We start from the raw sequence: 13,409 nt of genomic DNA, 5'->3' as shown, positions 1-13,409 counted from the left end.
CACTATCAATTATCATCTGAAATCTCAACTCGCTATACGATCAAAATATCTATACTCTACATATTATACGCATCTGCCGATATAAGCTCGCAGGTGTGAATGCGAAGTTGAAGTTGTATACGAGATAAACGGCCAGAGCTTTCGTATGGTAAATACGTAAGTATGATACTCGATACGATTAAAAATAACTATTATTACGTTCATCAGTTGGTCGGTCGATTAACGAAGCAAATTAATACACGTTATTATTATACATACATATTTTCTTGAGGTCAAATTTCGTATCATTAATTTCCAACGTAGGGTAAGTCGAGCACCGCACGACACTGCAACGAGCATGATTACGAATCGTGAACTCGTTATCAACGTAGGTATAGGCCTTACAAAGACGTAGGTATTTTTATCTCGAATTTCCTAAAACTAGAATAAGGGATTCGATTTCGATTCAATTTTTAAAGAAATGGTCGAGGAAATAAACAATTTTAATCGTGAATTTCCAAATAAATTTTTGAAAAACAGTCATTTCTGACTAATAAATTTAATAAATTCGAGTGTCAACAGGATATACTTATCAAAAATTCGAAATTATATTCCAAAAATTTATGATTCCTAAAAAACACCAAAAAAAAAAACATTGAAATTTTTCAACAGTTTTCAATAATTTTATGTAATGACCCCATTAATTTAGTAGTTTTTTACCCCCCCCCCTCCCAAGAATTTTGTGAAAAATAAGCCACCAAAGACATGAATCGATTTAAAAATCATATTAACATGTTTTGTGCTTCTTTTGGAACACGATGCTATTGAATAAAAATCTTCATTTTTCATTCAAAGTTCATCGCTTATGGTTCAGGAGACCATGAAAAATGTGATATGAATTTTAGTCGATTTCCCTAATAAAATTTTGGAAAAATTTGTTCTGATTTTAAGGATTGGACGCGCTAATTTCCAGCAAAATGAGTTCGCGAGCACATCGCTGAATTCTACACATTTCGGTCTACTACGTAGATGAGCTATGTAGTTATTTTTCATAAAAATTATTTGCTAAAAATTTTAAGAGGGGGTAAAAAAAATTGGGGAACGATTCAAGCTCCGCTTTCTACTTTTATTTCACCCAAGTAAAAAAAAAAAAAAAATAGAAAACCCATATCAATTTTCATTCTCTAATTTTTACCCCCCCCCTCACGATTTTCCAGAATAACCGAAAATTGGAGCAGGAACTTTCACAACCAATTTTCACCACCTGTGTCAGCAAAAAATACCCAGAAAATAATTTTTTGTAAAAAAAAAAAACGCATTCGTCTGATTGGTTCAGGAATTACGAAGCTCAAAAATACGTGTATTAAATTTTTTTGTTGAAAATTTTCGCAAATAATCGTTATGAATTCTCAATTTTGGATACCTACTTTTCGATTTCGTTTTCAAACAATGAATCCATAAATGAATTCAAGGGGCACTTTTTGGCGTGATAAATAATTGATAATTTTTTAGGAAACTTCAAATTATGTTGTTACAATTGATAATTCAGCGAATGGGAAGGGGAGGGGGTGAAAATTGGAAGACGAACGTAAAAAAAATAGTTGACTCATTTTTTTGCGATTAATAATAATTTTTTCCGGCAATTTCAACATGATTTTTATAGTTTTTTTTTAAATTCATTAGATGAAAAAATTTTCCAAGAAATGTTCTAGGGGGGGGGGGTCAAAATGGGGCCATTGCCCCCACAAAATTGAAATCAGCCTTTTTGGAGCTTTTCTAGCAACTTTTTGAAAATTCCAGTTTTCAAAACTAAAGTATCGGTTACACATCATTTCTCCAAAATGGGATTTTGCAAAAGTTCGAAAACGTTAAAAAAATGATTGAAAATTTGAAAAAAAAAAACGATTCTGAAAAAGCAGAAACTGATTTTGGAAAAATTATGTGAAATCGGTCAAGTAGGTCACTAATAAGCACCAATCACGTTTATACGAACTGAAGTTGATTTGGAGGGTTTCTATAGTGCCTGCTTTTTGAAAATCTGGAGTTTTCGAATTATGACTGGTGGCTCAAGAACGGCTTGAAACCACTTCCAATCGACTCAGAATGTTGAAGTTGGAGTATAAAATGAATTTTATGGAAATTTTCAACTACATATCAAAAATCTGCTGGAGGCTCCAGAACGGCTCAAAACAGTTCAAACGTTTCCGGGGGGGGGGGGGGGGGGTCGACAATAGGGCACATGCCAAATTTCATCTTTCTCAGGTCAATTTGATAAAATTTTGATTTTATACCATTTTTGTTTAGAAACTTGTTTTTTTTTTTAAATTCCTAAAAATCTAGAAATACGCTGAAATTTTGACTGATGATAGATTTTTTGCATGGTCTTTCAATTTCATTTATCTTCGTTCGAATGAAAACTTTTTCAGCCAGTTGGGATACATCTCTTGTTGAATGCATACTTAACACTCTGCACAATCCAGATTTCTGGTGATAGCATCACAAAAAAATATTTTCTTTTTCAAATACAAAAAATACATTCCAATTCAAGAGAAAAAAACACTACTTATGCCTTACTATCTCGTGACACAGCTCACATTCGTGTTCAGCAGATATCAAAACAAGTAAGTACCATCATACAAGTATTACCTCACCAGCCTCAAGTTCAAAAGAAAATTTCCTGTCACCGGTATATAGAAAGAAACTCACGTAGACACAAACTTGGTGCCCTGAGGAGAGATCCATACACAACCTTCTGACACTCCTACTACTATGTACTACGTACAACAACATAGTTTCATTTACGGTTATTTACATCACGTTCACGACCGCCAAAACATATTTAAAAACAACGTGGTGTGTGTCTGCGACCCATTAAGGTAGGACTTTCCGAAATCATAACCGTGGCATGGTGTATCGAGTACGCGAGCAATAACACGAACGCAAAATATATTACTTGGAGTAGGTAAATTGAAACGTAAAATAATGTAGTACATACGCATGTATCGTATGAATAGGTTTAGGTACATTACATATTATGATGAATCGCATTGGTCAACCTTTAGAATCCGATTATGTATGCAAATTCTAACCGTGATTAATACATACGTACAAAAATAAGGTTATTTTACTTCGACGTTTCATTATCAAAAAAATCATAAAATCATAAAATGAAACGTGTTCGAAAACAATATAAAATATAAAAATTATCGTAAAAATTACGTATTCTATTTTTTTTTAATTATCGTAAATTCGTAATTGTTTTTCTATCTCTCCAACTTCTCATTGCTCCCTCATTCTCGAATATTACAATGTCGCATTATCGCCAATAGGTACCTACCTACCTACCAACAGGGTGCCCAGAAATATCGAGCACCCCTAAAAAGTTTTCTAATAAAATACTTTGGTTGGTCACAGTGAATGATAATAATGATAGCACATGATTGGTTGTTGGACTGGAGAGATAACATTCCACCAATCATATGCATCTATTTCACGTTGCCAACCTATATTTTTAATGAAAAACTTTCTTAGGGGTGCTCGATATTTCTGGGCACCCTGTACATTTATAAGCAAATTCAGTACTTATCAAAGCACATAAAATGGGTAGGAACTAGATAAAAAAAAACTATAATTTTTACGTATTTTTCTACGAAAAAAATCAACTGTATTCGTGAATAAAGAACGTTAACATTTCCCAGATAACTTCGTACATACTGACTGACAGTTCTGCTAGATATGACAAAATGAAAAATCTTTCAAACTTTCGCGTTGATACTTCAACCTGCACTCGTCATTTTTACAATCCACTCGTTTCGAGTATAGTAAGGTGAAACGAGACATCGATAAACTCTCACAATCGTTTGAAGCATATGTACCAACTGTCCCGACAACTCGAAAATTTGCACACGAGTAGCTCAATTTCTCCAAAGTTAAATGAACCGAATAAGTACGACTTGAAAAATCAAAGAAACGCTGAAATTGAAAATCGATTCAAGAAAATATTGTCACAAACAAGAAAAGGAAAAAAGGACTACTAATATCCTCTGCTAAGGTAAGAACCCGGTTTTTTGGCTGGAGGGAGGGGGGGGGTGTTGTTGCTGTGAAAACGATATCAATATTATTGACCTGGCTTCATCTCAAAAATAGAACAGGGTGTCAAACAAAACTCCCACTCAAAAAATCATGACTTTTTCACGACCTATTTTTCAGATTTTTACCGCATGAAAATACTCCCCCCCCCAAAAAAAATCAAACAACTTGAAACTGCAAGGAATTTTTTTAAAATTTGTAGTAAAGTAAAGTATAGTATAGTTTTTTTCTGATTGTTTTGAACAAATTTTTCAATTTTTAATTTTTTTTATTTTATGGGCTTTTTAAAAAATTTTCAAGTGTGTTTCGAGCAAAATTAATTACTTTTTCATGAATTTCATGACCGTAAGACACCCTGTAGGAATAAGAAATAATTCTAAAAATGGTGTCGGGATCTCCAACTCTCCATTGCAAACTATCAAAAATTAATTTTTACTGAAAATTTTTGATTTTTGAAATAGAACTCCTCTAAATAATCCTCCTTCCAAAAAAATCTCCCTCGGCTTTCCAAGCAGTGTTGCCCCCCCCCCTGTACAGAGCCCTACCCAAAAACATCAAAACAGTTATAATTAAATATTTCAATAGATACAATCAGACGTTGATATTTTTATCGAAAATTCTCAATTTTTGCGTCAGAATTTCTGCAAGTAACCTAGAAAAAGCCTTAATTATTTCAAAGTCAGATTTCACAAAATAACTCTATTTTCAGAAGGAAAAACTTCCCCAGCATCTCCTCCAAAAAAATGTTCGAAAAATTTCCTTCATTATTTTGTTTTTTTTTCAACTTTGCAGGCTTTTTACAAAGAGGAAACGTTCATTGAAATAACAGTAAATGGTTTTTTTTTTTTTTTAAAGAAACGTGTTATTTAGAGCAATTCTAACACAAAAATGGAAACAGCGTTGCCAGACGGGTTTTCGCAAAATTACCTAGTTCTGAAAAATGATCTCGTTTTCCACTCCAAAAAACCCCAAACAGCAGAAATTTCTGGTCTGGAAGCTTGATAACCTGTTACACTTGATTTTCCCACTTCATTTGAAAGTATCTAAAAATCCCTAAAAATCCCTGCAAAATTTGAAAGTCGGCTGAATACCACTAAAATTGTAAAAGCACTCGATTCCGAACTTGAGGTGTGATGATTTTATGAAAAGGAAGGTAAAATTACTGCTCGAGCGAAGCGAAAGCAAAAATTTTTTGACAAAATGGGTCCCAAAAACCTCCATTTTTGCATGTTTTATTTTAAATTTTTGCTCGCAAGAATCAAATTTTTTTAGGGATTTTTTCCCTGCAAAAATGCAAATCCCTGAAGAAATCCCTAGACTGTTTCAGCGAAGTGGGAAATCCCTTGATTTAGTTAGAAATCCCCGAATCTGGCAATCCTGAATGGAAAACGTTTACAGAATTCTTCAATTCATTTTTTCTAATTTTTTTCAACTGTGGAGAGTAGACCTTGGACTATGTACCTACAGTGGACGGAAAATATTACTTGGAGGGCGCAGGGAATTCAGATACAAGAATCAACATTTTTTGAAAATTTGTTTAATTTCGTTATTTCTATTCAAATTTTGGGAGGTTCCTAACAGGAGGAGGGGGAGGGAGAGAACATTGCTTGGCAAACAGGAGGTGTTTTTTAAATAAAGGGGGATGTCATTTAGAAGAATTCTGATGCATAACTTGACAGTTTTCAACACAATTTTTTTCATTTGTGCAGTTTTTTTTATTCAATTTGGAGGGCTAGAAAAAATTTTTTTACATAAAAACGAAGAATTTCGAAGGCAGGGAAGCAAAAAAATGCAAAAAAATCTTCATCAATTTGAATATCCCCTTCCTTTTTTTCCCCTTCAAGTGTCACAGAGACTGACGGTTTTGAGAATAATTGTTTCAAATTAAAATTAGACCTGAAGGTTTTTTTAAAATCCATCCATCTTCAGAACAGATAAAAAGAGAATGCTTTGAAACAGGCGAATTCAGGCGGAAGGGAGGGGTTAATCGAAAAAAAGGACTCCATCAGACAGAAAAATGAAATGTTTCAAAGATTCCCCTCTCCCACTTTTCACCTCGAACTTACTAAGATCCTTTCCTTTCCAAAAAAAAAAAAAAAACACATTTACGAAATTTAAAATTAATTAATGTCAAAATAAATCATAATAAGTATCAAAAAATTAAAAAATGAAATCGTGAAAATTATCAGAAAAAAGCAGCACCGGTGAAGACTGGGGGACGGAAGAGCCCACGAAAATTTTATGGAATGCCACTCACACGAGTCTCAAAACATAAGCCAAAAATTGAGAAAATTCATCTTTCACAACTTCAGGCAATTTTGTACTCAGTCATCATTTCAAGAGAATCCCAGAAAAAAATGCTCATAAAAATTCATAACTTCGTTTAAAATACGAGTATCCTAAATGCACCGAAGAACATCATGATTCATACAAGATGCAAAATGAATCTTGCCAACAGAAAAAACGAAAAGAGAAATCATCTACTAATAATTAATGAGACAAAATAACCAAAATTTGCCAAAATTCATTCAATTTTGGTTCGATTTTACATTTTTTTAGCCAAATTAAAAGTGAAAAATATTGCCAAATAAATTTCTTTGAAAATTCTAACAATTTACTTTTTCACAGTGATAAATAAATTTCAAGTAAAATTACGAACCATACAATTTTTTAGTCTCCTGTTCTGGCTGTTCTCTCAGTTATATCCCGGATCAATTTTAGTGGGCAATACTTAAACCTACCGATCAAATATTCGAGGCCCTAAATCAGAGCAAATTTAACCAAACCATCTCGTCATTCCACGAATTCGAATATCATCATACGAGTACTTACCTATCTATCTCTAACTACAACAATAACATGTTTTATATAATCATGCAAAATGATTATTTTTAGCATGGAATTTTCCTACGAGGTGTATTTATAAACACATTTTTGCTACGCGAAATTACAAATTTCTCAAATTACACGAATAATACATAGATAAGACCCTGCATAGTTTCAATGTATTAGTAACTAATTACCGGTCGAACTGTATAGCTCACATTTAGTACGCATAATTTGAAAATATAACGTCAATGACTTTCATTCCATCGAGCTTATCTGTTCGAATCCTTATTACAAATAACTGGTATCAACCTGCCCTTAATTTTAAATCGCGAGATAGAGATGAAAAAAATATTAGCGAATGAAAACAACTTGAAATGCGCGATGAAGTTGATACAGATGGTTATAGTAATAATGAAGTTGAAAAAAATCTACGAGATAAAGTACATACAGTCGTTGAGATTACTCTAGAGAATAGAGATACGAGATACGACGTATTTTCTCTATTTACATTTTCATACGATTTATGATGAGAAAAATTAAGGGTTAAAAATTGAAATTTTCAAACCAACTGAGGATAAAATTCGATCCATTTTTCTCTTTTTAGTTTTTTTAAACGAGTAAGTATGTAAAATTTAACGCGAGCTTTCTTCGATCACAACAACTGACTCATACTTCAACCCATGTACTCTTTTCCAAGAAACACCACTTCTTCATCACTTTCACTCTCTTTTAACTTCACTGCCAACTGTTTCGATAAATTTTCAGACCCCATCCAACGAATGAGACCAGCTCAAACTCGATGCAAATTTGAATCCATGCCACAGACACACTATACAACACTTCATAAATTTGTTAATAACCTAGCATTGGGAAAATGTAAACATAAACACACCACACATCGTTGATATCAACACGTGGGCACAATACCACCACCAGGTCACCATCGAGCTCCCTTTACGTCTCTCGGATACCGGTACTCCTCATATTTCCACTCGTAATCAACGTATCTCATTAACGATTTCCTGCAGCAGCATCGTACTGTTTATAAACTCGATGGTATCGCAGGCTCGGGCTCGAGTTCGAGCTTCACAAATTCAATCCACTCTGCATATGCATCTTTAGACCTCGATATAAAACGACCATCCACACTCCACAGACTATACAGACAGTGTCAAAATAGCTCGTACTTTCCTTCTCGGTTTGAAAAAAAATGCAGAGCCTACGTGACTGAAGACTCGTAGCACACCGAAATATCCAAGCTTCGGAACCAGTTCAACCAAGTCGTCGAATGTGTTCCTCACGATGAGACAGCGACCCCGCGAAAAAGCTTCGTCCTCAAACAGGTTTACGTATACAGCGAGACAGTGGGAATTGGGAAACAACCGACTTATGTACGATCATAATGCACCTTGTCTTCTTTCTGTGTACGTAGATAATGCAAAAATCCACCGATCTCGTTATTAAAAACAACCTTGCCATCGGTATCTTCAACGTACGATATTAAAAATAGAGTTTAAAAAAGAGTTCACGCAGGCTTCGAGGCATCGGGGGGCAAGATGGAGTATTTGTTTACCGAGTTAACTGCAAAAACACCGTATTAAGTATCGTGTTTTCTGACCAATTGTAACCTTGTTTGATAAGAAAAGCGATGTAATTCAACGTAGGTACTTGTAGCACGTACGCAGCCGAAAATATCGTTATCATTAGACTAAACTTACCAGCAAACGAGGCCGAAAATATATGAACCGCAGCCGTATCTGGAGTTAGAATCTCGTTGAAAAATTTTTTTGATTGAGAATAAGCGCAAAAGTATATAGCTCTTGAGGGTGCTACGCCGACAATATTAGGACCCAAACCTCTAAATAACGATCTGGGACCTTCGTGTTCAATTATATTCCTGCAACGATAGAAGAAATGCAAAGATGGACACAGATTAGAATTAGAAAAATTGAACACATTCTTGTACGTAGCAAGCTACTCTACGAGTCTACGGAATTTCGAACGAATTGACGAATCGAAAGGCCAAAGCACCCTTTGTACGAACGATAAGCTAAGTTGAACTTGACCGAGTTGTGCTTTACGATGAGCTTTCGTCTGTCTACTCCTTAATTATCGGCTGCTACGTGCATCTGAGAGCAATTAACTCTACGTACATTTGTATAGGTACCTATAAATACACGAACTGGAATCTAGATACTTACTTAATACATTGTACCAGTCCCATCGACTGATTCGAGTGATAGGAAGGCGGCGTCGAATGATGTGAAAAAGATAAAACGTGGTTGGAAAAACGATGATTAAACGTACTAATATGTCTCCTCTGCTCGGAGCTGATAGTTTTGCAAGTAGTGTGACTAGTATTGCCATCGTTCGATGCTATTTTGGGCACTTGAACGTTATCATAGATGAAAGTATTCGTCGAAGATTGCAAACGTGTTTTGACTACTTCCAAAGGACATGTAACCACCGCACCGATCGTACCGGCTACGCTGTAAATGTGTAAAATTCGAACAAAAAATGTAATAAAATCCTTACGTAGGTACTCAAAGATCTACTTAAGTATACTCAACGTGAAAAAAAATGCTCATCTTACCCTCCGGCCACCAAATGGACAAGCGTGTCTCGAGGATGATTGCTTGTTGTCATATTTGCAAATTTATATCATCGCGTGATAAACACACTAAAATATACGACAGGAATTCGCGTAGGTACTGATTTACGAACAAATGTCACTAAAGCTCGAGTATAACTTTAAGCGATTGATAGTGTTAGAAGATCGACACTGTGAACTTTTGCGCAAAATTATACAGAAAAATTTCCACTTAGAACGACAAAGAGAGCACGAAAGCACGATGTTTTCAACGTCGATTCGATTACAGAAAATTCGATGATAGGAACTAACTTTCGAGATAACACAACGCAAAACAAAACATGAGAGGGAGCGAGTAGCGAACTGCTGCGAAAAAAAAATTTCAATACGAGAAACGTCTTTCGTATTACGCAATATAACGAACCGAAGTGGGAGAATCGATATAGGGGCAAGATGAAGTGGGGAAGACGGCGACTTAGTACATGACCGGCTAGAGGGCGCTGTATTGTTAACTCTTTGAGTACGTAATTTACCTGTAAAAAATAAATAAGAAGAAAATAATTGTACTTGCTACTCGTAAGTTGTAAAAACACATGAAGAAAAACAATAATTGTTAGAAAAAAAGTTGCAAATTGCAGAACTGCATGCAATAATTATTTACTATTTTTGTTCGTGTTCTCTGAATTTAGCATTATTTTAGTATTTACTCTGCAACGTAGAAAAATTGAGAAATAGATCATATTTTACTGTAGCTGCTTTAATTTTACGAAGATAGAAGGTTTCAATACGAAATAAATATCCAAATGAAGTAAGTGAGGCTTACCTGGCTTACTAATTTTTAATTAAAATATTGCAGAGTTTGGACGTTTAAACAACGCGATGTTTGAAATTTCAAAACTGTTCAATCAAAACAGCGTTTGAAACAACAATAAAAAAATTGATTGAATTTGAAAAAAAACGTAGAAAACACTCCCTTATTTAAAACATGTTTTTTTTTTAAATTTTTCCACCAGTTTTTGTATTTTTAATGGAAAAAAGCCATAAAGGTAGGTATTAAAATGGAAAATTTTCAACGTTTCTATTTTGAATAAAAAAAAACTGTTGTAGAAAAAACGAAAAAAAAAACTTTTTTTTCTCAACTCTGAGTCTGATGTAAAAACCAAACCTTCCAAAAAGGAGCTCATCAAACTAAAAATATTGTATGTACTTCATTCGTGACTCAAAAGTTTATAAACTTTTACATTTTCCATAACGAACAGTTGATACGTGAATATTAAAGCCGAAGGTTCTAAATTCGGCTCAATTTGAAAAACAACTTAAGCTAGCGAGAGAATCATCAGCATTAAAGTGGTTTTGTTGAATTTTAGGGTTTCAGAATCAATCAAAAACTGAACAGTCATTCGGTTCGTTCTAGGTTTCTATTACAGAATAACCACACGTGAATAAGACTCGGGGTGCATATCAGCGCAATTGCCAATTTCTTTTCTTCATTTTTCTTTCCATTGATTTTTATTCATTAGTTATAGGTAACTACTATGGGCCAGGATTATACCATCTATAACCAACATTTTAACACAGCCACAGCGAATGCATGATTTTGGCACTTCCATATTAATTTTATTATTTTCCTAAGTAATTTAGTGAGCAGAATTTCACACATGCTGAGATTTTTGCTATTTTTGGCAGAAAGCGAGACTTTGACAATTTTAGCAAAAGACAAGATTTTTGAAAATTTACAAAAAAAAAAGGCTTACTTTTGTAGCAGGGTCGTACAGAAACGTGTTAAAGATTAAAGAAAACAAGCATAAAAAAAACTTTTTTTGTTTTGTTTTAAAACAGTTTTAAACAAAACTAGGCAGATTAAAATTAGGTAAACTAAAAAACTTGACTACTGTAATTTTGATTGTTTATTTTCACCTTTTTTTCATGGTGTTATATTACCTATTTATTTTTTATTATTGAAAAATATGGAAGTAAAAGTGTTCAAGATTACCATGATTGACAGAATATTTTGTGCTCTATTCTCTATTTCTCAATAATTTCTTATATTTTCATCTCCAATTTCAGCAAATTGTGAATGTTTTTTCTTTCTAATTTTCCATTTTTGCCCTAAAAATGTGTAAATTAAAAAAAAAAAGCCGTAGCAGTCTGCCGGTACGTAAGAGCCAAATTTTTGAACAAGGAACTTTGTTAGCTTTTTAAACACAATGGCGATGTTAATCAGTATTCAAATAAAAATATGATGACATGATGAGTGTTTCAAGCATATGAAATTACAGCTTCGCTGCAATGCATTCCTACTGTTTGTGTTTTTCTTCACAAGCAAAATGTTCTTTTGGCATGTTCGCGGGGAGATTTTTATTTTGTCCCCCCGCAAAAAAATCAGGTTTTTCCCACCTTAAATGGGATGGGAATGACCTAGGAAGCTGAAATTTGGATATGTTGTTCACAATGGCGTTATTCATCAACGGTATGAATTTGGACCATTTTCATCAATTTGGGGCCAAATTATGGTTCTCTAAAAAATGACCTTTCTGTAATTTTCAACTTTGACCCTCCAAACTTCAGGGGTCAATTCTAGCTCCCGAAAGAACCCCATTCCCCAAATTTGACTTTATGTGATCGATTAGAACCGGTTCCACGTCATAAAATGTAAAAATTACTATCGTGCTGAAACTTATAAATAAATAAAGACTGCTAGCCTATCGCAAATAGCCCATTTTTTACAAAAATTTGACTAAAAACTTGAAAATTTGATTTTTTTAAAAACCAGGGATGAAAAGCCTTAGAATGAAACTTCAGCGCTTGACTTTTAGCTTGAAATTTCAAAATTAAAACTTTTGACTTTAGGTTTCGGCTATCTTGATTTTTACAGATTGCTAAACCAGTGTTTGTGACAGACATTGCTTAAAACCAGTGTTTGTGACAGACACTACTTAAAACCAGTGTTTATGACAGACACTGCTTAAAACCAGTGTTTGTGACAGACACTGTTCGAAACCGGTGTTTGTGACAGACACTGTTTGAAACCAGTGTTTGTGTCAGACACTGTTGGAAACCAGTGTTTGTGACAGACCCTGCTCAAAACCAGGGTTTCAGACAGACCCTGCTTTAAACCAGGGTTTGAGACAGACCCTGCTTAAAACCAGGGTTTGTGATAGACACTGTTTAAACCAGTGTTTGTGATAGACACTGTTTAGACCAGTGTTTGAGACATGCACTGTTTAAAACCAGTGTTTGTGACAGACATTGCTTAAAACCAGTGTTTGTGACAGACACTGTTTGAAACCAGAGTTTGTGACAGACACGGTTTGAAACCAGTGTTTGTGACAAACACTGCTTAAAACCAGTGCTTGTGACAGTCACTTTTGGCTGATACGCCATCAATTTACAAAAAAAAAGAAATTAAAATTTAGACCGGGTATATTGATTTCATAATTAGTGTTGGTAAAGAACATTCATTGCTAAATTATTTTCTTGTTTTTTTAATTTCATTAAATTGGATTAAAATAAAATTCAATGACATTTTTTTCATTTTTTTGTTTCTTCTGAATTTAGAGAATTCAATTATGCAAAAAAGCCTTTGAAAAGGCAAAAAAGAAATAAAACTTTTGGCTACCTTTGGCTTGGAAAAAAAGAAATGTGCAAAGTTTCAGCTTTTGGCTTAGTGCAAAAATATGTTTGCCTTTCAGTTTTTGGTTTTAAGTTTTCGGCTAGCTTTTCATCCCTGTAAAAAACACACGTTTTAAACGTTTTGTTTTTTGTTTTTTGTTTAAAACACTGCTTTGTTTTTTAAAATTTGTTTTAAACGTGTTTTAAACACGTTTAAAACATTCAGCCTTATTTTGTAGGAAGCTAAAATGTTGAAAAAGTAAACAAAAGTTACGTCAATACCCAAGTTTATAAACTTACGACTTACGAT

At 33.9% G+C, this 13,409-nt stretch overlaps 1 protein-coding gene across 1 annotated transcript in view; it reads right to left on the bottom strand.

Annotated features, from left to right (window-relative positions):
• Rim2 (replication in mitochondria 2) overlaps positions 1-9,870 on the bottom strand; it is a 35,783-nt gene extending 25,913 nt beyond the window's left edge. Inside the window, exons 1-3 of the mRNA XM_065358951.1 lie at positions 9,491-9,870; positions 9,099-9,386; positions 8,616-8,794 (exon numbers count right to left, since the gene is read on the bottom strand). Of these exons, the coding sequence (XP_065215023.1) occupies positions 8,616-8,794; positions 9,099-9,386; positions 9,491-9,543 (520 nt within the window). The 5' untranslated portion in view covers positions 9,544-9,870. The remainder of the gene's footprint in view (positions 1-8,615; positions 8,795-9,098; positions 9,387-9,490) is intronic.
• Between the last annotated feature and the right edge of the window lie 3,539 nt (positions 9,871-13,409).

Source organism: Planococcus citri, chromosome 3, assembly GCF_950023065.1.
Source record: "Planococcus citri chromosome 3, ihPlaCitr1.1, whole genome shotgun sequence".
NCBI classification, from domain to species: domain Eukaryota; kingdom Metazoa; phylum Arthropoda; class Insecta; order Hemiptera; family Pseudococcidae; genus Planococcus; species Planococcus citri.
The sequence above is the reverse complement of the archived record's forward strand: the minus strand, read 5'-3'. Positions and strand labels throughout refer to the sequence as shown.